The sequence below is a fragment of the Gymnodraco acuticeps genome, unplaced genomic scaffold (assembly GCF_902827175.1).
Source record: "Gymnodraco acuticeps unplaced genomic scaffold, fGymAcu1.1, whole genome shotgun sequence".
NCBI classification, from domain to species: domain Eukaryota; kingdom Metazoa; phylum Chordata; class Actinopteri; order Perciformes; family Bathydraconidae; genus Gymnodraco; species Gymnodraco acuticeps.
The window spans coordinates 3,245,963-3,270,601 of NW_022990699.1; the positions used below are offsets into that span (position 1 = coordinate 3,245,963).

At 41.0% G+C, this 24,639-nt stretch overlaps 5 protein-coding genes across 11 annotated transcripts in view; all 5 read right to left on the reverse strand.

The window, feature by feature from the left end:
- LOC117555896 (protocadherin alpha-C2-like) overlaps positions 1 to 24,639 on the reverse strand; it is a 206,894-nt gene that overhangs the window by 105,042 nt on the left and 77,213 nt on the right. The window contains exon 1 of one of the 7 annotated variants that reach the window (XM_034230936.1): positions 11,523 to 14,180. The exons of 5 other annotated variants lie outside the window; for them this stretch is intronic. In XM_034230936.1, coding sequence (XP_034086827.1) covers positions 11,523 to 13,907 — 2,385 coding nt within the window. In that variant the 5' untranslated portion in view covers positions 13,908 to 14,180. Of the gene's footprint in view, positions 1 to 568; positions 3,064 to 11,522; positions 14,181 to 24,639 lie in introns of those variants that run through there. One more of the 7 variants, XM_034230943.1, reaches the window with a different exon arrangement.
- On the reverse strand, positions 8,120 to 11,516 carry LOC117555900 (protocadherin alpha-10-like). Its single transcript, XM_034230950.1, has one exon. The coding sequence runs from the start codon at positions 10,514 to 10,516 to the stop codon at positions 8,120 to 8,122; it is 2,397 nt and encodes a 798-aa protein (XP_034086841.1). The 5' UTR covers positions 10,517 to 11,516.
- LOC117555901 (protocadherin alpha-8-like) lies at positions 14,884 to 17,459 on the reverse strand. The gene has a single exon (XM_034230951.1). It carries the CDS (start codon positions 17,278 to 17,280, stop codon positions 14,884 to 14,886), a length of 2,397 nt encoding a protein of 798 aa, XP_034086842.1. The 5' UTR covers positions 17,281 to 17,459.
- On the reverse strand, positions 18,259 to 20,876 carry LOC117555902 (protocadherin alpha-8-like). Its single transcript, XM_034230952.1, has one exon. The coding sequence runs from the start codon at positions 20,653 to 20,655 to the stop codon at positions 18,259 to 18,261; it is 2,397 nt and encodes a 798-aa protein (XP_034086843.1). The 5' UTR covers positions 20,656 to 20,876.
- Positions 21,576 to 24,207, reverse strand: LOC117555733 (protocadherin alpha-6-like). The gene has a single exon (XM_034230695.1). The coding sequence runs from the start codon at positions 24,027 to 24,029 to the stop codon at positions 21,576 to 21,578; it is 2,454 nt and encodes an 817-aa protein (XP_034086586.1). The 5' UTR covers positions 24,030 to 24,207.

Sequence of the window (24,639 nt, forward strand, 5' to 3'; positions counted from 1 at the left end):
GGATAACAAATTAAATCACCAGTGACAACTTAGAAAAGTTGATTTTAAAAGAAAAGAAAAAAGTCCAAAATATTTGTTAAGTTTGATTTTGAGTAATAATAATATGCTGGCCTTATTTATTTTTTCAAACACATTGGAATGTGTAAATAGAAAACAATGTAATGCAAATATCCAGATGATCCGCCTTTCTTTTCACTATCTATGTTTAACATCAAGCTTTACCCTTAAAATATACAGCTCAAATGAAAACCTCTCGATTTATATATGGGAACGTAACTTTATAGTGAATGTTCTATATGTCAAGCAGAATACATTCAGGAATGTGCGTTCAGCACCACGGCCAGCTACACACAGAGTTAGAAGCCAAAGGTGGGGTGGGTGGGTTGAATAACAGTAGAGCATGCATATATCATCACATGAGAACAACCTCGATGAGTTTCAAATGAACCCAAACTTAACTGCTGTTAAGTAGCACAACGCCCTTAATTATAGTAACAAGTATAACTGTACTGTTGATCAACAAAAATGAAGAGCTCTAATCAGAAGTACTTAAGGCCGATGTGCTTACCTTGTCATTGGTGGGTAAAGTCTGAGTTCTGTTAAAAGTGTCTCCTCCGTTAATACTGATCAGTTCACCATCTACAGGCGGAAACGGGCCGGGGAAAACCACTACGTCACTCTTCATTGTGTCTGAGCTGAAACACACGTCGTACTGCTGAGTAGATTTAGAGTAAGACCAGCTCCCGTCAGGGTGGGTGGTGATCATTGGGGCGCTGTACCTGCTGAAACTGCCGTCTGTCCTGTGGCATTTGACAGCTATTAAACTGATGAGGCTCAGCAGAAAGATCACTGACACCGACACAATGGCGATCAGCAGATACAGGTTCAAATCAGAGAAGCTCTCCTCCTGTATGGGCACATGTCTGAACTGAGTCTGGATGTCAGCTGTGCTTTCAACCACCACCACATCAATAGAGACAGTAGCTGACAGGGAGGGTTCTCCGTTATCAGAAACCAACACCACCAAGGGGTGAGTTTTCAGGTCATTGTCACTCATTCTCCTTTTAGTCCTGATTTCTCCGCTACTGGTTCCGATCCGGAAGAGGTTGTTTCCTTTGGGCTCAGAGAGGTGATACGAAAGCAGCGCATTGTATCCAGAGTCTGCGTCTACAGCCCTGATCTTTGCCACAAAGTATCCCGCCTCAGCAGAATAGGGGATGCTCTCACTGTTAACGGAGCCGTGCTCAGAATAGGGCGCGAGGACTGTTGGATTATTGTCATTTTCATCCAGAATTAAAACGTTCACAGTCACGTTGCTGCTGAGAGGAGGAACACCAGAGTCTGTGGCCTGGACTTTAAACTGAAACGTGTTTAACTCCTCATAGTTAAAAGACTGCAGGCTGACTATATCTCCAGTCTCTGTGTTGATGTTCAACATTGTATTTAATAGTGCTAAATTATTATTGGTAACTAATGAATAGCTCACCCGGCCATTTTCACCAACGTCAGCATCAGTTGCAGATACTGCTTTCAAAATCGTCCCAACTGGACTGTTTTCTTCCACATAAATATTAATCACAGTCTCTGAAAAAACTGGTTTGTTGTCATTTACATCAGATACCTGAATAATAACCACACTGGTTGCAGAGAGAGGGGGCCTACCTTCATCCGTAGCTTTGATAGTGAGATTGTAGTGGGAAATAAGTTCCCTGTCTAATGCTCCACCAATGACTACTGAATAATAATTTCTATAATTTGTCTCTAATTTAAAGGGAACTGAATTTAATATCTCACATTTGACTTCACCGTTTTTGCCCCCATCTCTGTCAATAACTGAAACCAGTGCAATGGCGGTGCCAATGTCCGCGTCCTCCTTCACTGTACTGAGCAGTGACGTCACCGTGATGTCAGGCGCATTGTCATTCAGGTCCACCACCTCCACTAGTACTTTACACTGTGCTGTTGAAGGAGGCTGGCCTCTGTCAGCAGCCTGCACACGGATTTCAAAGGCAGGATTTGTTTCAAAGTCAATTTCTCCTTTAACGGTTATTATTCCTGTATCTGAATCAATTTCAAAAATATCCAAAACATGATCCTGATCTTTTGAATTTAATAAATATACAATTTCTTTGTTTTGCCCCTCATCAGCGTCAGTTGCAGTCACTGTTAACACTGTTGTACCACGTGGAGCATTTTCTGTAATTCTCGTTTTGTATAATGTTTTTGTAAATGTTGGGATGTTATCGTTTATGTCCAAAACATTAATTATTATTTCCGATGTACCTGATTTTGGAGGTGTTCCTCCATCTACAGCGGTCAGTGTAAGTTTAATTAAAGCCTGTTTTTCTCGGTCTAAGGCTTTTTGCAGAACTAACTCGGCCGACACGCGCTCACCTTTGTGCATCGCTAAAGAGAAATATTCATTAGAATTTAACTTGTATGTGTTAATACTATTTTTCCCAACATCGGCATCGTATGCCGACAGTACAGGGAATGTAGCACCCGGCAATATGCTCTCTGCGATGTCAATAGTCTGTGTTTTGGCAGTGAAAGACGGGGGGTTATCATTAACGTCGAGAATATTAACTTCAAAACGGTATAGTTTTAGTGGATTATTAATCAAAGCCTCTACATTAATTGTGCATTTTGCAGCTTTCGCACAGAGCTCCTCCCTATCTATTCTTTCATTGACGTAGAGAAAACCTGATTTCAAATTTATATCGAAATACTTTTTCTTCGAACCAGCAACAACCTGAAATATACGTGACTCCAAATCCTGTACATTAAGATTTAAATCCTTGGCGATATTTCCAACAGAAGTCCCAAGGTTTACCTCCTCTGAAACAGAATAGGACAGCTGTCCGGATACCTCTCCCCAGTTATACTCCAATACAAGAAATACTATATATATCCCGATGGTGGTCTTCCTTCCCTGCAGATGCATAATTCCAACGAGAACAAAGCATAGATCCCTATCGACGTGCCTTTCGTGTATTAAGTCCAAAAATACCGTTTGTATGACAGAACTATATGTCAGCAAATGTGCTATCTTCAACCACTTTCGCCCTGCGTCTCATTCTAACAAAGCACGGACAATGCATGTGGATTTTTTTTTAATGTGGGAGGGATTTCTATACGTCAGCAACCTGGGTTGGTGTTACGGTCTATGGTGTCGCCTCGTGGCCATTTGAAATAACTACAATGCATTAAAAATAAACACAAACATAGCCTTTCCCATAATTACAATTATTTCTTTCAGTGATAAACGAGAAACAGGACATCTCCCTTACTGTGTACTGCCAGGCCCTATAATGCAATCTGCACATATTTCAGATCCACGGACAGAGCATCATTATGCTGATGCAACCGGTTATCAAAGGTTAGAAAGGTTTAATTCCTAAATATTGTTTGGACTAAAGTTAAATAAAATACTAAAAGTAAGACACAGCAGAAACATACCACGCCCTTCAAACAGTACAACATATTTTGCAGGGCATGGGCTTTGATTTTCCAGACCTTAAACAAAATGCACACTCGAGGAGAAGGATTTGGAAGTCAGCAAAACATAGAGTGTTTAACTATTTAATTCTTATATGTTAAAGTTGAGACAATATAATCAGTGCAAGAACAGCGATATTTAAAAATGTTTAGTATGTAATTAGATGCACAATGTCTGAAGTATGACGATACAATGCCGGTGTTGTGTGAAATGATGCCCCCCCCCCGTCATGAAATTCCCCCCTTGTCACGGGAACGCGCATTTCTAAATGACACGTTTACACCTTAAAACGATGTGTAAAATGAAAAGTAAACGTTCAGGGTTTTTATTAATGGTAGTTTTCAGACTGTGAGTCGCTTAGTGGTAGCTCATATAGTCTTGATTCTTCTGGTTTAACTTTTCGCTCCGTATTTGATGGTGGTGTCGAAATTCAATCGTTACTTTCTTTTCAGTTTTTGTTTTTTTATTATAGTTTTTATTATTATTGTTACGTCCTGTCTGTATAAACGTGCTTTAAAATGTATTGTTTAATTTTACATAGTTGTCATCTAATAATCAAAATATATGTTTACAAATGTTACATAGTCTTTGTCAGCACGTTTTTTGCCGCGCTATGCACCCCTTGCTATCTTACATAATAAAAGTGTCACATAGGCTACATGAAACTTGCTCCATTTATTGGTACCAGTCCTTCAAAATGAATGTTTATTTTATGTGTGATAATGTACACAATTTTAGTATGGATAATATGTCACTTTATTTCTTTATTTCATTCAACATGTATTATTAATTACTGTGATTATGTAAATGTGTTGGACAATTGCAGGACTAGCCCTCACTCCATATTGGTTTTAATTCTGACTTGGATGATAAAATGCACCCCCCCCCCCCCCCCCCCCCAAAGATGTTTCTATTATTCCCACCCTCTAGCATTTTTAGTTGTAGGACTGGTACCAATACATGGAGCAGTCTGAAAATTACCATTAATAAAAACCCTGAACGTTTACTTTTCGTTTTAAACATCGTTTTAAGGTGTAAACGTGTCATTTAGAAATGCGCGTTCCCGTGACAAGGGGGGAATTTCATGACGGGGGGCATCATTTCACACAACACCGGACCTTGTGAAGTCTTTATAAAATACAATAAGGTTTTATGTGATGACACGTATTTAAGCAGCTTGAATAAGTACATGTATTTTCGTAGTCAACTATACCTTTTAACAATAATAAGAACAAGACATTAGTTTGTATAATCTTACCTGGTCTGTGTTGGGTAAAGTCTGAGTTCTGGTAAAAGTGTCTCCTCCGTTAATACTGATCAGCTCACCATCTACAGGCGGAAACGGTCCGGGGAAAACCACTACGTCACTCTTCATTGTGTCTGAGCTGAAACACACGTCGTACTGCTGAGTAGATTTAGAGTAAGACCAGCTCCCGTCAGGGTGGGTGGTGATCATTGGGGCGCTGTACCTGCTGAAACTGCCGTCTGTCCTGTGGCATTTGATAGCTATTAAACTGATGAGGCTCAGCAGAAAGATCACTGACACCGACACAATGGAGATCAGCAGATACAGGTTCAAATCAGAGAAGCTCTCCTCCTGTATGGGCACATGTCTGAACTGAGTCTGGATGTCAGCTGTGCTTTCAACCACCACCACATCAATAGAGACAGTAGCTGACAGGGAGGGCTCTCCATTATCAGAAACCAACACCAGCAAGGGGTGAGTTTTCAGGTCATTGTCACTCATTCTCCTCTTAGTCCTGATTTCTCCGCTACTGGTTCCGATCCGGAAGAGGTTGTTTCCTTTGGGCTCAGAGACGTGATACGAAAGCAGCGCATTGTATCCAGAGTCTGCGTCTACAGCCCTGATCTTTGCCACAAAGTATCCCGCCTCAGCAGAATAGGGGATGCTCTCACTGTTAACGGAGCCATGCTCAGAATAGGGCGCGAGGACTGTTGGATTATTGTCATTTTCATCCAGAATTAAAACGTTCACAGTCACGTTGCTGCTGAGAGGAGGAACGCCAGAGTCTGTGGCCTGGACTTTAAACTGAAACGTGTTTAACTCCTCATAGTTAAAAGACTGCAGGCTGACTATATCTCCAGTCTCTGAGTTTATGTTCACCATCGTAGAGAGAGGCAACGAGTTACTGTTACTTTGTAAAATGGAGTAGCTCACCTGACCATTTTGATTTTGATCTGCATCAATAGCTAAAACGGTTTTTATTACTGCTCCTACTGGACTGTTTTCTTTCAAATAGACATTGATTATGTTTTGTGTAAATAGAGGTTTATTATCATTCACATCTGACACGTGCACATTAATAACGCTCGTGCTGGAGAGAGGTGGGCTGCCCTCATCAGTAGCAGTGATGCTGATGTTGTATTGAGACGCACTCTCTCTGTCGAGAGGACCGTCCACCACCAACGAATAGTAATTCTTGTAATTAGATTCTAATTTAAAAGGAACATTGTTGGACATTTTACAGTTCACTATCCCATTTTTACCTCCGTCTTTATCAAATACTGAAACAAGTGCAATGGCGGTGCCTATGGCTGCATCCTCCTTCACGGTGTTTAACAGAGAAGTCACTGACATTTCAGGGGCATTGTCGTTGAGGTCTAAAACCTCAATCAATAATTTGGTGTTTGAGGTGAGAGGAGAAGATGCTCCATCGCTGGCTTGTACTCTAATCTCAAAAGCAATATTCTCTTCAAAGTCTATATTCTTTATATTTGTTACAGTCCCGGTTTTTTCATCAATGGAAAACAAATCACTTTGTTTTCCTCTGCCTGCTTTACTGAATGAATATAACACTTTACCATGTTGTCCAGTATCTAAGTCAGTAGCATTCAGGGTTATTATCGATGTGCCTACATCTGAATTCTCATACACACTGGCTTTGTAAAGAGTTTGACTAAATACTGGAGCATTATCATTAGTGTCCAACACATTCACTATTATAGTCATACTGCCTGATTTAGCAGGAGTTCCCCCATCTATAGCAGTCAGTATGAGTTTGATTACAGACTGTTTTTCTCTGTCCAAAACTTTCTGAAGCAGTAATTCGGGAGTGACACTATCTCCTTTATGTGTTGCGAGAGAGAAATGTTCATTTTGGCTAAGCTTGTAGCTGTTTACAGTATTTCTACCCACGTCTGGGTCGTCAGCTGGATGAAATGGAAATTGTGCCCCTACTGCAGTACTCTCTGTAATGTCGATTTCCTGTGACTTTCTTAGAAATGACGGTGAATTATCATTTACATCTAAGATTATGATTTCAATCCGGTACAGTTTTAAAGGGTTATTAATAACTGCTTCTACACTGAGGGAACATTTGCTCTCGTCGCCGCAGAGCTCCTCTCTGTCTATTCTCTCGTTAACGTACAGGGCACCAGTCTTTAGATTTACCTCGAAGTATTTCCTCTTAGATCCTGCAACGATCTGAAACATGCGGGGCTCCAAATCCTGGACATTGATGTTCAGATCTTTAGCGATATTTCCCACAACAGTCCCCAGATTGACCTCCTCTGAGACGGAGTAAGACAGCTGCCCAGACACCGCTTCCCAGAAACACTCCAGCAGCACGACCAGGAGATATATCCAGCTGGTTCTGCTCGGCAAATTCATTATTCCATACATCGAGAAGGAGCATGTAGGCAATCTGAACAATAACAGCAACTATGAAAATAAGATCCAGGAAGATATTTCCAACAAATATTACGGCATTTCCACGACCAAACAAGACAACCGCTCTTTGTCGTCCGACCTCTCTTTGTAACAAAGCCCAGAGATGGATCATCCGCTGAATCTGGGAGGAGCCGCGAGCCACGAAGAGACCGTCAAGATGTGACGGTCTACAGTGTCCCCCTGTGGACCGATTTTAAAACTACACCTCAAATCAAACATAAAACAAATATAAATGTGTGAATATTCTCTTTGTTTGTCAAGAGATTGCAAAAATAAGAGACTCAGATACTAAACTATAGCGCTTACCCCACTGATAACTGACATGTATATTGTAAGAATTAATAGTTTTTTTTTTAATACAGCCTGTTTTAAATATGAACTGAACTTTTAAGCACATCCTTATAGCACTGTCAATCAGATAATGGTTTAGGGAAAAACAGAAATGCAAATACTTTTTAAAACTGAATTGCAATTGACTACAAATATTACATGGACGGATATATTGGAGAAACACTTTGCCATATGACATTTTGTTCAAGAGTTGTTGCAAAATATTCGCAAATATATTTTTAAAAACTCTGCATTACAACAAGGAGATTTAGCATTATTTTATTGGAATTGAAGGCAAGTTTAACTCCAACAACACATGTAGTTCAGCACCACGGATAGCGACTAACACACTGATTTCAAATCAACAACCAAACTTTACAGTAATGTAAAAACTATCAACAAATTAATATCAAGCTACAAACTGAATAACCATCATTGCTGTCCTTGATAAACATTCCCTCTTAAATGAAAAGGAGAGTCTGTGTAAATGACATGACCGTTAGTACCCACACGTCTCTAAACTGACTTAAGTAAAACCACGTCATATCGCAGCCATTTTCTCTTCAAAAAGAACACCTACAGCAACGATTTGATGTATTTCAATTTCTTACCTTGTCATTGTTGGGTAAAGTCTGAGTTCTGGTAAAAGTGTCTCCTCCGTTAATACTGATCAGTTCACCATCTACAGGCGGAAACGGTCCGGGGAAAACCACTACGTCACTCTTCATTGTGTCTGAGCTGAAACACACGTCGTACTGCTGAGTAGATTTAGAGTAAGACCAGCTCCCGTCAGGGTGGGTGGTGATCATTGGGGCGCTGTACCTGCTGAAACTGCCGTCTGTCCTGTGGCATTTGACAGCTATTAAACTGATGAGGCTCAGCAGAAAGATCACTGACACCGACACAATGGCGATCAGCAGATACAGGTTCAAATCAGAGAAGCTCTCCTCCTGTATGGGCACACGTCTGAACTGGGTCTGGATGTCAGCTGTGCTTTCAACCACCACCACATCAATAGAGACAGTAGCTGACAGGGAGGGTTCTCCGTTATCAGAAACCAACACCACCAAGGGGTGAGTTTTCAGGTCATTGTCACTCATTCTCCTCTTAGTCCTGATTTCTCCGCTACTGGTTCCGATCCGGAAGAGGTTGTTTCCTTTGGGCTCAGAGAGGTGATACGAAAGCAGCGCATTGTATCCAGAGTCTGCGTCTACAGCCCTGATCTTTGCCACAAAGTATCCCGCCTCAGCAGAATAGGGGATGCTCTCACTGTTAACGGAGCCGTGCTCAGAATAGGGCGCGAGGACTGTTGGATTATTGTCATTTTCATCCAGAATTAAAATGTTCACAGTCACGTTGCTGCTGAGAGGAGGAACACCAGAGTCTGTGGCCTGCACTTTAAACTGAAACGTGTTTAACTCCTCATAGTTAAAAGACTGCAGGCTGACTATATCTCCAGTCTCTGAGTTTATGTTCACCATCGTAGAGAGAGGCAACGAGTTACTGTTACTTTGTGAAATGGAGTAGCTCACCTGACCATTTTGATTGTTGTCTGCATCAATAGCTGAAACGGTTTTTATAACTGCTCCTACTGCACTGTTTTCTTTCACATAGACATTGATTATGTTTTGTGTAAATAGAGGTTTATTATCATTCACATCTGACACGTGCACATTAATAACGCTCGTGCTGGAGAGAGGTGGGCTGCCCTCATCAGTAGCAGTGATGCTGATGTTGTATTGAGACGCACTCTCTCTGTCAAGAGGGCCGTCCACCACCAACGAATAGTAATTCTTGTAATTAGATTCTAATTTAAAAGGAACATTGTTGGACATTTTACAGTTCACTATCCCATTTTTACCTCCGTCTTTATCAAATACTGAAACAAGTGCAATGGCGGTGCCTATGGCTGCATCCTCCTTCACGGTGTTTAACAGAGAAGTCACTGACATTTCAGGGGCATTGTCGTTGAGGTCTAAAACCTCAATCAATAATTTGGTGTTTGAGGTGAGAGGAGAAGATGCTCCATCGCTGGCTTGTACTCTAATCTCAAAAGCATTATTCTCTTCAAAGTCTATATTATTTTTATTTGTTATAGTCCCTGTTTTTTCGTCAATGGCAAACATATCACTTTGTTTTCCTCTGCCCACTTCACTGAATGAATATAAAACGTGTCCGTTTGGGCCTGCATCTAAGTCAGTAGCATTTAGGGTTATAATATATGTTCCAATTTTAGTGTTTTCATACACACTGGCTTTGTAGAGAGTTTGACTGAATACAGGAGAATTATCATTAGTGTCCAAAACATTCACTATTATAGTCATACTGCCTGATTTAGCAGGAGTTCCTCCATCAATAGCAGTCAGTATGAGTTGGATTACAGACTGTTTTTCTCTGTCTAAAACTTTCTGAAGTAATAATTCTGGAGAGACACTATCTCCTTTATGAGTAGCCAGAGAGAAATGTTCATTCTGGCTAAGCTTGTAACTATTTACCGTTTGTTTACCGACGTCTGCATCGTGAGCTTGATGCAGAGGAAATTTCACCCCCGCTGCAGTACTCTCTGTAATGTTAATTACCTGTGACTTGCTTAGAAATGACGGTGAATTATCATTTACATCTAAGATTATGATTTCAATCCGGTACAGTTTTAAAGGGTTATTAATGACTGCTTCTACACTGAGGGAACATTTGTTCTCGTCGCCGCAGAGCTCCTCTCTGTCTATTCTCTCGTTAACGTACAGGGCACCAGTCTTTAGATTTACCTCGAAGTATTTCCTCTTAGATCCTGCAACGATCTGAAACATGCGGGGCTCCAAATCCTGGACATTGATGTTCAGATCTTTAGCGATATTTCCCACAACAGTCCCCAGATTGACCTCCTCTGAGAAAGAGTAAGACAGCTGCCCAGACACCGCTTCCCAGAAACACTCCAGCAGCACGACCAGGAGATATATCCAGCTGGTTCTGCTCGGCAAATTCATTATTCCATACATCGAGAAGGAGCATGTAGGCAATCTGAACAATAACAGCAACTATGAAAATAAGATCCAGGAAGATATTTCCAACAAATATTACGGCATTTCCACGACCAAACAAGACAACCGCTCTTTGTCGTCCGACCTCTCTTTGTAACAAAGCCCAGAGATGGATCATCCGCTGAATCTGGGAGGAGCCGCGAGCCACGTAGAGACCGTCAAGATGTGACGGTCTACAGTGTCCCCCTGTGGACCGATTTTAAAACTACACCTCAAATCAAACATAAAACAAATTGTAAATGTGTGAACATTATCTTTGTTTGTCAAGAGATTGCAAACAAATAGAGACAAATATTAAACTACAGCGTTTACCCCACTGATAACTGACATGTATATTGTATGAATGAAGTTTTTTTTTATTTAAACGGCCTGTTTTTAAATATTAATTGAAGTTTTAAGTAAATCCTTATAGCACTGTTAATGGGATAATGGATTAGGTAAATACAGAAATGCAACATACTTTTTTTTTAAAAACTGAATTTTAATTGACTGCAAATATTACATGAACAGTTATATTTGGAGGAACAATTTGCCATATTATATTTTGATCAAAAATTGTTGCAAAAATATATTCGTAAATATATTTAAAAAAAACTCTGAATTACAACAAGGAGATTTTGCATTATTTTCTTAGAATTGAACGAAAGTTCAACTGCAACAACACATGTAAGCCTATCGTTGAGCACCATGGATAGCGACTAAAACAATGATTGCAAATAAACAACCAAACTTTACAGCAATGTAAAAACTATCAACACATTAATATCAAGCTACAAACTGAATAACCATCATTGCTATTCTTGATAAACATTCCCTCTTAAATGAAAAGGAGAGTCCGTGTAAATGCCGCCCATGACCGTTAGCAAACACGTCTCTAAAATGACTTAAAACCACGTCATATCCCAGCCATTTTCTCTTCAAAAAGAACACGTACAGCAACGATTTAATGTATTTCATTTCTTACCTTGTCTGTGTTGGGTAAAGTCTGAGTTCTGGTAAAAGTGTCTCCTCCGTTAATACTGATCAGTTCACCATCTACCGGCGGAAACGGTCCGGGGAAAACCACTACGTCACTCTTCATTGTGTCTGAGCTGAAACACACGTCGTACTGCTGAGTAGATTTAGAGTAAGACCAGCTCCCGTCAGGGTGGGTGGTGATCATTGGGGCGCTGTACCTGCTGAAACTGCCGTCTGTCCTGTGGCATTTGACAGCTATTAAACTGATGAGGCTCAGCAGAAAGATCACTGACACCGACACAATGGCGATCAGCAGATACAGGTTCAAATCAGAGAAGCTCTCCTCCTGTATGGGCACATGTCTGAACTGAGTCTGGATGTCAGCTGTGCTTTCAACCACCACCACATCAATAGAGACAGTAGCTGACAGGGAGGGTTCTCCGTTATCAGAAACCAACACCACCAAGGGGTGAGTTTTCAGGTCATTGTCACTCATTCTCCTCTTAGTCCTGATTTCTCCGCTACTGGTTCCGATCCGGAAGAGGTTGTTTCCTTTAGGCTCAGAGAGGTGATACGAAAGCAGCGCATTGTATCCAGAGTCTGCGTCTACAGCCCTGATCTTTGCCACAAAGTATCCCGCCTCAGCAGAATAGGGGATGCTCTCACTGTTAACGGAGCCGTGCTCAGAATAGGGCGCGAGGACTGTTGGATTATTGTCATTTTCATCCAGAATTAAAATGTTCACAGTCACGTTGCTGCTGAGAGGAGGAACGCCAGAGTCTGTGGCCTGGACTTTAAACTGAAACGTGTTTAACTCCTCATAGTTAAAAGACTGCAGGCTGACTATATCTCCAGTCTCTGAGTTGATGTTCACCATTGAAGAGAGAGGCAACGAGTTACTGTTACTTTGTGAAATGGAGTAGCTCACCTGACCATTTTGATTGTTGTCTGCATCAATGGCTAAAACGGTTTTTATTACTGCTCCTACTGCACTGTTTTCTTTCACATAGACATTGATTATGTTTTCTGTAAATAGAGGTTTATTATCATTCACATCTGACACGTGCACATTAATAACGCTCGTGCTTGAGAGAGGTGGGCTGCCCTCATCAGTAGCAGTGATGCTGATGTTGTATTGAGACGCACTCTCTCTGTCGAGAGGGCCGTCCACCACCAACGAATAGTAATTCTTGTAATTGGACTCTAATTTAAAAGGAACATTGTTGGACATTTTACAGTTCACTATCCCATTTTTACCTCCATCTTTATCAAATACTGAAACAAGTGCAATGGCGGTGCCTATGGCTGCATCCTCCTTCACGGTGTTTAACAGAGAAGTCACTGACATTTCAGGGGCATTGTCGTTGACGTCTAAAACCTCAATCAATAATTTTGCATGTGAGGTCATCGGTGAGGATGCTCCATCACTTGCTTGCACTCTAATCTCAAAAGCATTGTTTTCTTCAAAGTCTATATTCTTGATATTTGTTACAGTCCCGGTTTTTTCATCAATTCTAAACAAATCACTTTGTTTTCCTCTGCCTGCTTTACTGAATGAATATAACACCTGTCCATTTTGTCCAGCATCTAAGTCAGTAGCATTTATGGTTATTATCGATGTTCCAATTTGAGCGTTTTCATACACACTGGCTTTGTACAGAGTTTGACTAAATACAGGAGCATTATCATTAATGTCCAACACATTCACTATTATAGTCATACTGCCTGATTTAGCAGGAGTTCCCCCATCAATAGCAGTCAGTATGAGTCGGATTACAGACTGTTTTTCTCTGTCTAAAACTTTCTGAAGCAGTAATTCGGGAGTTACAGTATTTCCTTTGTGTGTAGCGAGAGAGAAATGCTCATTTTGGCTAAGCTTGTAGCTGTTTACAGTATTTCTACCAACGTCTGCATCGTCAGCTGGATGAAATGGAAAGGTTGCCCCTACCGCAGTATTCTCTGTAATGTTAATTTCCTGTGACTTGCTTAAAAATGACGGTGAATTATCATTCACATCTAATATTATGATTTCAATCCGGTACAGTTTTAAAGGGTTATTAATAACTGCTTCTACACTGAGGGAACATTTGGTCTCGTCGCCGCAGAGCTCCTCTCTGTCTATTCTCTCGTTAACGTACAGGGCACCAGTCTTTAGATTTACCTCGAAGTATTTCCTCTTAGATCCTGCAACGATCTGAAACATGCGGGGCTCCAAATCCTGGACATTGATGTTCAGATCTTTAGCGATATTTCCCACAACAGTCCCCAGATTGACCTCCTCTGAGACGGAGTAAGACAGCTGCCCAGACACCGCTTCCCAGAAACACTCCAGCAGCACGACCAGGAGATATATCCAGCTGGTTCTGCTCGGCAAATTCATTATTCCATACATCGAGAAGGAGCATGTAGGCAAATCTGAACAATAACGGCAACTATGAAAAAAAGATCCAGGAAGATATTTCCAACAAATATTACGGCATTTCCACGACCAAACAAGACAACCGCTCTTTGTCGTCCGACCTCTCTTTGTAACAAAGCCCAGAGATGGATCATCCGCTGAATCTGGGAGGAGCCGCGAGCCACGAAGAGACCGTCAAGATGTGACGGTCTACAGTGTCCCCCTGTGGACCGATTTTAAAACTACACCTCAAATCCAACATAAAATAAATTGTAAATGTGTGAATATTCTCTTTGTTTGTCAAAAGATTGCAAAAATAAGAGACTCAGATACTAAACTACAGCGCTTACCCCACTGATAACTGACATGTATATTGTAAGAATTAATAGTTTTTAATACAGCCTGTTTTAAATATGAACTGAACTTTTAAGCACATCCTTATAGCACTGTCAATCAGATAATGGTTTAGGGAAAAACAGAAATGCATATACTTTTTTAAACTGAATTGCAATTGACTACAAATATTACATGGACGGATATATTGGAGAAACACTTTGCCATATGACATTTTGTTCAAGAGTTATGGCAAAATATATTCGTAAATATATTTTTAAAAACTCTGCATTACAACAAGGAGATTTAGCCTTATTTTATTGGAATTGAAGGCAAGTTTAACTCCAACAACACATGTAGTTCAGCACCAAGGATAGCGACTAACACACTGATTTCAAATCAACAACCAAACTTTACAGTAATGTAAAAACTATCAACAAATTAATATCAAGCTACAAACTGAATAACCATCATTGCTGTCCTTGATAAACATGACCTCTTAAATGAAAAGGAGAGTCCGTGTAAATGACATGACCGTTAGTACCCAAACATCTCTAAACTGACTTAAGTAAAACCACGTCATATCGCAGCCATTTTCTCTTCAAAAAGAACACCTACAGCAACGATTTGATGTATTTCAATTTCTTACCTGGTCTGTGTTGGGTAAAGTCTGAGTTCTGGTAAAAGTGTTTCCTCCGTTAATACTGATCAGTTCACCATCTACAGGCGGAAACGGGCCGGGGAAAACCACTACGTCACTCTTCATTGTGTCTGAGCTGAAACACACGTCGTACTGCTGAGTAGATTTAGAGTAAGACCAGCTCCCGTCAGGGTGGGTGGTGATCATTGGGGCGCTGTACCTGCTGAAACTGCCGTCTGTCCTGTGGCATTTGACAGCTATTAAACTGATGAGGCTCAGCAGAAAGATCACTGACACCGACACAATGGCGATCAGCAGATACAGGTTCAAATCAGAGAAGCTCTCCTCCTGTATGGGCACATGTCTGAACTGAGTCTGGATGTCAGCTGTGCTTTCAACCACCACCACATCAATAGAGACAGTAGCTGACAGGGAGGGTTCTCCGTTATCAGAAACCAACACCACCAAGGGGTGAGTTTTCAGGTCATTGTCACTCATTCTCCTTTTAGTCCTGATTTCTCCGCTACTGGTTCCGATCCGGAAGAGGTTGTTTCCTTTGGGCTCAGAGAGGTGATACGAAAGCAGCGCATTGTATCCAGAGTCTGCGTCTACAGCCCTGATCTTTGCCACAAAGTATTCCGCCTCAGCAGAATAGGGGATGCTCTCACTGTTAACGGAGCCGTGCTCAGAATACGGCGCGAGGACTGTTGGATTATTGTCATTTTCATCCAGAATTAAAACGTTCACAGTCACGTTGCTGCTGAGAGGAGGAACACCAGAGTCTGTGGCCTGGACTTTAAACTGAAACGTGTTTAACTCCTCATAGTTAAAAGACTGCAGGCTGACTATATCTCCAGTCTCTGAGTTGATGTTCACCATTGAAGAGAGAGGCAACGAGTTACTGTTACTTTGTGAAATGGAGTAGCTCACCTGACCATTTTGATTGTTGTCTGCATCAATGGCTGAAACGGTTTTTATAACTGCTCCTACCGGACTGTTTTCTTTCACATAGACATTGATTATGTTTTCTGCAAATAGAGGTTTATTATCATTCACATCTGAGACGTGCACATTAATAACGCTCGTGCTGGAGAGAGGTGGGCGGCCCTCATCAGTAGCAGTGATGCTGATGTTGTATTGAGATGCACTCTCTCTGTCAAGAGGGCCGTCCACCACCAACGAATAGTAATTCTTGTAATTAGATTCTAATTTAAAAGGAACATTGTTGGACATTTTACAGTTCACTATCCCATTTTTACCTCCGTCTTTATCAAACACTGAAACAAGTGCAATGGCGGTGCCTATGGCTGCATCCTCCTTCACGGTGTTTAACAGAGAAGTCACTGACATTTCAGGGGCATTGTCGTTGACGTCTAAAACCTCAATCAATAATTTTACATGTGAGGTCATCGGTGAGGAAGCTCCGTCACTTGCTTGTACTCTAATCTCAAAAGCATTGTTTTCTTCAAAGTCTATATTATTCTTATTTGTTACAGTCCCTGTTGTTTGGTCTATAGCAAAGAGATCACTTTGTTTCCCCTGGTCTATTTCTATAAGTGAATATGATATTTTCCCGTTTTGTCCAGCATCTAAGTCAGTAGCATTTAGGGTTATAATCGATGTACCAATATTTGAGTTCTCATACACACTGGCTTTGTACAGAGTTTGACTGAATACAGGAGTATTATCATTAATGTCCAACACATTCACTATTATAGTCATACTGCCTGATTTAGCAGGAGTTCCTCCATCAATAGCAGTCAGTATGAGTTTGATTACAGACTGTTTTTCTCTGTCTAAAACTTTCTGAAGCAGTAATTCAACAGATATACTATCTCCTTTGTGTGTAGCAAGAGAGAAGTGTTCATTTTGGCTAAGCTTGTAGCTGTTAATAGTATTTTTACGCACGTCTGCATCGTGAGCCCGTTTTAGCAGAAATTTCACCCCCGCTGCAGTACTCTCTGTAATGTTAATTTCCTGTGACTTGCTTCGAAATGACGGAGAATTATCATTTACATCTAATATTATGATTTCAATCCGGTACAGTTTTAAAGGGTTATTAATGACTGCTTCTACACTGAGGGAACATTTGCTCTCGTCGCCGCAGAGCTCCTCTCTGTCTATTCTCTCGTTAACGTACAGGGCACCAGTCTTTAGATTTACCTCGAAGTATTTCCTCTTAGATCCTGCAACGATCTGAAACATGCGGGGCTCCAAATCCTGGACATTGATGTTCAGATCTTTAGCGATATTTCCCACAACAGTCCCCAGATTGACCTCCTCTGAGACGGAGTAAGACAGCTGCCCAGACACCGCTTCCCAGAAACACTCCAGCAGCACGACCAGGAGATATATCCAGCTGGTTCTGCTCGGCAAATTCATTATTCCATACATCGAGAAGGAGCATGTAGGCAAATCTGAACAATAACGGCAACTATGAAAAAAAGATCCAGGAAGATATTTCCAACAAATATTACGGCATTTCCACGACCAAACAAGACAACCGCTCTTTGTCGTCCGACCTCTCTTTGTAACAAAGCCCAGAGATGGATCATCCGCTGAATCTGGGAGGAGCCGCGAGCCACGTAGAGACCGTCAAGATGTGACGGTCTACAGTGTCCCCCTGTGGACCGATTTTAAAACTACACCTCAAATCAAACATAAAACAAATATAAATGTGTGAATATTCTCTTTGTTTGTCAAGAGATTGCAAAAATAAGAGACTCAGATACTAAACTACAGCGCTTACCCCACTGATAACTGACATGTATATTGTAAGAATTAATAGTTATTTTTTAATACAGCCTGTTTTAAATATGAACTGAACTTTTAAGCACATCCTTATAGCACTGTCAATCAGATAATGGTTTAGGGACAAACAGAAATGCAAATACTTTTTAAAACTGATTGCAATTGACTACAAATATTACATGGACGGATATATTGGAGAAACACTTTGCCATATGACATTTTGTTCAAGAGTTGTTGCAAAATATATTCGTAAATATATTTTTAAAAACTCTGCATTACAACAAGGAGATTTAGCCTTATTTTATTGGAATTGAAGGCAAGTTTAACTCCAACAACACATGTAGTTCAGCACCAAGGATAGCGACTAACACACTGATTTCAAATCAACAACCAAACTTTACAGTAATGTAAAAACTATCAACAAATTAATATCAAGCTACAAACTGAATAACCATCATTGCTGTCCTTGATAAACATGACCTCTTAAATGAAAAGGAGAGTCCGTGTAAATGACATGACCGTTAGTACCCAAACATCTCTAAACTGACTTAAGTAAAACCACGTCATATCGCAGCCATTTTCTCTTCAAAAAGAACACCTACAGCAACGATTTGATGTATTTCAATTTCTTACCTGGTCTGTGTTGGGTAAAGTCTGAGTTCTGGTAAAAGTGTCTCCTCCGTTAATACTGATCAGCTCACCATCTACAGGCGGAAACGGTCCGGGGAAAACCACTACGTCACTCTTCATTGTGTCTGAGCTGAAACACACGTCGTACTGCTGAGTAGATTTAGAGTAAGACCAGCTCCCGTCAGGGTGGGTGGTGATCATTGGGGCGCTGTACCTGCTGAAACTGCCGTCTGTCCTGTGGCATTTGACAGCTATTAAACTGATGAGGCTCAGCAGAAAGATCACTGACACCGACACAATGGCGATCAGCAGATACAGGTTCAAATCAGAGAAGCTCTCCTCCTGTATGGGCACATGTCTGAACTGAGTCTGGATGTCAGCTGTGCTTTCAACCACCACCACATCAATAGAGACAGTAGCTGACAGGGAGGGTTCTCCGTTATCAGAAACCAACACCACCAAGGGGTGAGTTTTCAGGTCATTGTCACTCATTCTCCTTTTAGTCCTGATTTCTCCGCTACTGGTTCCGATCCGGAAGAGGTTGTTTCCTTTGGGCTCAGAGAGGTGATACGAAAGCAGCGCATTGTATCCAGAGTCTGCGTCTACAGCCCTGATCTTTGCCACAAAGTATCCCGCCTCAGCAGAATAGGGGATGCTCTCACTGTTAACGGAGCCGTGCTCAGAATACGGCGCGAGGACTGTTGGATTATTGTCATTTTCATCCAGAATTAAAACGTTCACAGTCACGTTGCTGCTGAGAGGAGGAACACCAGAGTCTGTGGCCTGGACTTTAAACTGAAACGTGTTTAACTCCTCATAGTTAAAAGACTGCAGGCTGACTATATCTCCAGTCTCTGAGTTGATGTTCACCATTGAAGAGAGAGGCAACGAGTTACTGTTACTTTGTGAAATGGAGTAGCTCACCTGACCATTTTGATTGTTGTCTGCATCAATGGCTGAAACGGTTTTTATAACTGCTCCTACCGGACTGTTTTCTTTCACATAGACATTGATTATGTTTTCTGCAAATAGAGGTTTATTATCATTCACATCTGAGACGTGCACATTAATAACGCTCGTGCTGGAGAGAGGTGGGCTGCCCTCATCAGTAGCAGTGATGCTGATGTTGTATTGAGATGCACTCTCTCTGTCAAGAGGGCCGTCCACCACCAACGAATAGTAATTCTTGTAATTAGATTCTAATTTAAAAGGAACATTGTTGGACATTTTACAGTTCACTATCCCATTTTTACCTCCGTCTTTATCAAACACTGAAACAAGTGCAATGGCGGTGCCTATGGCTGCATCCTCCTTCACGGTGTTTAACAGAGAAGTCACTGACATTTCAGGGGCATTGTCGTTGACGTCTAAAACCTCAATCAATAATTTTACATGTGAGGTCATCGGTGAGGAAGCTCCGTCACTTGCTTGTACTCTAATCTCAAAAGCATTGTTTTCTTCAAAGTCTATATTATTCTTATTTGTTACAGTCCCTGTTGTTTGGTCTATAGCAAAGAGATCACTTTGTTTCCCCTGGTCTATTTCTATAAGTGAATATGATATTTTCCCGTTTTGTCCAGCATCTAAGTCAGTAGCATTTAGGGTTATAATCGATGTACCAATATTTGAGTTCTCATACACACTGGCTTTGTAAAGAGTTTGACTGAATACAGGAATATTATCATTAATGTCCAACACATTCACTATTATAGTCATACTGCCTGATTTAGCAGGAGTTCCTCCATCAATAGCAGTCAGTATGAGTTTGATTACAGACTGTTTTTCTCTGTCTAAAACTTTCTGAAGCAGTAATTCGACTGATATACTATCACCTTTGTGTGTAGCAAGAGAGAAGTGTTCATTTTGGCTAAGCTTGTAGCTGTTAATAGTATTTTTACCCACGTCTGCATCGTGAGCCCGTTTTAGCAGAAATTTCACCCCCGCTGCAGCAATCTCTGTAATATTGATTTCCTGTGACTTGCTTAGAAATGACGGTGAATTATCATTTACATCTAATATTATGATTTCAATCCGGTACAGTTTTAAAGGGTTATTAATAACTGCTTCTACACTGAGGGAACATTTGCTCTCGTCGCCGCAGAGCTCCTCTCTGTCTATTCTCTCGTTAACGTACAGGGCACCAGTCTTTAGATTTACCTCGAAGTATTTCCTCTTAGATCCTGCAACGATCTGAAACATGCGGGGCTCCAAATCCTGGACATTGATGTTCAGATCTTTAGCGATATTTCCCACAACAGTCCCCAGATTGACCTCCTCTGAGATGGAGTAAGACAGCTGCCCAGACACCGCTTCCCAGAAACACTCCAGCAGCACGACCAGGAGATATATCCAGCTGGTTCTGATCGGCAAATTCATTATTCCATACATCGAGAAGGAGCATGTAGGCAAATCTGAACAATAACGGCAACTATGAAAAAAAGATCCAGGAAGATATTTCCAACAAATATTACGGCATTTCCACGACCAAACAAGACAACCGCTCTTTGTCGTCCGACCTCTCTTTGTAACAAAGCCCAGAGATGGATCATCCGCTGAATCTGGGAGGAGCCGCGAGCCACGAAGAGACCGTCAAGATGTGACGGTCTACAGTGTCCCCCTGTGGACCGATTTTAAAACTACACCTCAAATCAAACATAAAACAAATATAAATGTGTGAATATTCTCTTTGTTTGTCAAGAGATTGCAAAAATAAGAGACTCAGATACTAAACTACAGCGCTTACCCCACTGATAACTGACATGTATATTGTAAGAATTAATAGTTATTTTTTAATACAGCCTGTTTTAAATATGAACTGAACTTTTAAGCACATCCTTATAGCACTGTCAATCAGATAATGGTTTAGGGACAAACAGAAATGCAAATACTTTTTAAAACTGATTGCAATTGACTACAAATATTACATGGACGGATATATTGGAGAAACACTTTGCCATATGACATTTTGTTCAAGAGTTGTTGCAAAATATATTCGTAAATATATTTTTAAAAACTCTGCATTACAACAAGGAGATTTAGCCTTATTTTATTGGAATTGAAGGCAAGTTTAACTCCAACAACACATGTAGTTCAGCACCACGGATAGCGACTAACACACTGATTTCAAATCAACAACCAAACTTTACAGTAATGTAAAAACTATCAACAAATGAATATCAAGCTCCAAACTGAATAACCATCATTGCTGTCCTTGATAAACATTCCCTCTTAAATGAAAAGGAGAGTTCGTGTAAATGACATGACCGTTAGTACACACACGTCTCTAAACTGACTTAAGTAAAACCACGTCATATCACAGCCATTTTCTCTATTAACAGAACATGTGCAGCAACGCTATTATGTATTTCATTTCTTACCTTGTCATTGTTGGGTAAAGTCTGAGTTCTGGTAAAAGTGTCTCCTCCGTTAATACTGATCAGTTCACCATCTACAGGCGGAAACGGTCCGGGGAAAACCACTACGTCACTCTTCATTGTGTCTGAGCTGAAACACACGTCGTACTGCTGAGTAGATTTAGAGTAAGACCAGCTCCCGTCAGGATGGGTGGTGATCATTGGGGCGCTGTACCTGCTGAAACTGCCGTCTGTCCTGTGGCATTTGACAGCTATTAAACTGATGAGGCTCAGCAGAAAGATCACTGACACCGACACAATGGCGATCAGCAGATACAGGTTCAAATCAGAGAAGCTCTCCTCCTGTATGGTCACATGTCTGAACTGAGTCTGGATGTCAGCTGTGCTTTCAACCACCACCACATCAATAGAGACAGTAGCTGACAGGGAGGGTTCTCCGTTATCAGAAACCAACACCACCAAGGGGTGAGTTTTCAGGTCATTGTCACTCATTCTCCTTTTAGTCCTGATTTCTCCGCTACTGGTTCCGATCCGGAAGAGGTTGTTTCCTTTGGGCTCAGAGAGGTGATACGAAAGCAGCGCATTGTATCCAGAGTCTGCGTCTACAGCCCTGATCTTTGCCACAAAGTATCCCGCCTCAGCAGAATAGGGGATGCTCTCACTGTTAACGGAGCCGTGCTCAGAATAGGGCGCGAGGACTGTTGGATTATTGTCATTTTCATCCAGAATTAAAATGTTCACAGTCACGTTGCTGCTGAGAGGAGGAACACCAGAGTCTGTGGCCTGGACTTTAAACTGAAACGTGTTTAACTCCTCATAGTTAAAAGACTGCAGGCTGACTATATCTCCAGTCTCTGAGTTTATGTTCACCATTGTAGAGAGTGGCAACGAGTTACTGTTACTTTGTGAAATGGAGTAGCTCACCTGACCATTTTGATTGTTGTCTGCATCAATGGCTGAAACGGTTTTTATAACTGCTCCTACTGCACTGTTTTCTTTCACATAGACATTGATTATGTTTTCTGTAAATAGAGGTTTATTATCATTCACATCTGACACGTGCACATTAATAACGCTCGTGCTGGAGAGAGGTGGGCGGCCCTCATCAGTAGCAGTGATGCTGATGTTGTATTGAGATGCACTCTCTCTGTCAAGAGGGCCGTCCACCACCAACGAATAGTAATTCTTGTAATTGGACTCTAATTTAAAAGGAACATTATTGGACATTTTACAGTTCACTATCCCATTTTTACCTCCGTCTTTATCAAATACTGAAACAAGTGCAATGGCGGTGCCTATGGCTGCATCCTCCTTCACGGTGTTTAACAGAGAAGTCACTGACATGTCAGGGGCATTGTCGTTGACGTCTAAAACCTCAATCAATAATTTTGCATGTGAGGTCATCGGTGAGGATGCTCCATCACTTGCTTGTACTCTAATCTCAAAAGCATTATTTTCTTCAAAGTCTATATTCTTTTTATTTGTTACAGTCCCGGTTTTTTCATCAATATCAAACATATCAGTTTTGGTCAAACGGTCTATTTTACTGAATGAGTACACAATTTTTCCGTTTTGGCCTGCATCTAAGTCAGTAGCATTCAGTGTTATTATCGATGTTCCAATCTTGGCGTTCTCATACACACTGGCTTTGTAAAGAGTTTGACTGAATACAGGAGCGTTATCATTAATGTCCAAAATATTCACGATAATGACCATTGTGCCAGATTTATCAGGAGTTCCCCCATCAATAGCAGTCAGTGTGAGTCGAATCACGGATTGTTTTTCACTGTCTAAAACTTTCTGAAGCAGTAATTCAACAGATATACTATCTCCTTTGTGTGTAGCAAGAGAGAAGTGTTCATTTTGGCTAAGCTTGTAGCTGTTAACAGTATTTTTACCAACATCTGCATCGTGAGCCTTTTGCAATGGGAATTTAGCCGCCGCTGCTGTGTTCTCAGTTATGTTAATTTCCTGGGAGGAGCTGGGAAATGACGGTGAATTATCATTCACATCTAATATTATGATTTCAATCCGGTACAGTTTTAAAGGGTTATTAATTACTGCTTCTACACTGAGGGAACATTTGTTCTCGTCGCCGCAGAGCTCCTCTCTGTCTATTCTCTCGTTAACGTACAGGGCACCAGTCTTTAGATTTACCTCGAAGTATTTCCTCTTAGATCCTGCAACGATCTGAAACATGCGGGGCTCCAAATCCTGGACATTGATGTTCAGATCTTTAGCGATATTTCCCACAACAGTCCCCAGATTGACCTCCTCTGAGACGGAGTAAGACAGCTGCCCAGACACCGCTTCCCAGAAACACTCCAGCAGCACGACCAGGAGATATATCCAGCTGGTTCTGCTCGGCAAATTCATTATTCCATACATCGAGAAGGAGCATGTAGGCAAATCTGAACAATAACGGCAACTATGAAAAAAAGATCCAGGAAGATATTTCCAACAAATATTACGGCATTTCCACGACCAAACAAGACAACCGCTCTTTGTCGTCCGACCTCTCTTTGTAACAAAGCCCAGAGATGGATCATCCGCTGAATCTGGGAGGAGCCGCGAGCCACGAAGAGACCGTCAAGATGTGACGGTCTACAGTGTCCCTCCGTGGACGAGTTTTAAAACTACACCTCAAATCCAACATAAAATAAATTGTACACGTGTGAACATTCTCAATGTTCGTCAAGAGATTTCAAAAGACAATGACTCAAATATTAAACTACAACGCTTACCACACTGATTATTACTGACATCCATTTGATATGAATTAAGTCTTTGTTTTAACACAGCCTGTTTTTTAATATTAACTGAAGTTTTAAGCAAATCCTTGTAGCGTTAATATTACACGGACAGTTATATTGGTGAAACACTATGCCATATCATATTGTTCAAGAGTTGTTGCAAAATATATTCGTAATTATATATTATTTTTAAAACTCTATTTCTCAACAAGGAGATTTTGCATCATTTTCTGTAAATGGAATGC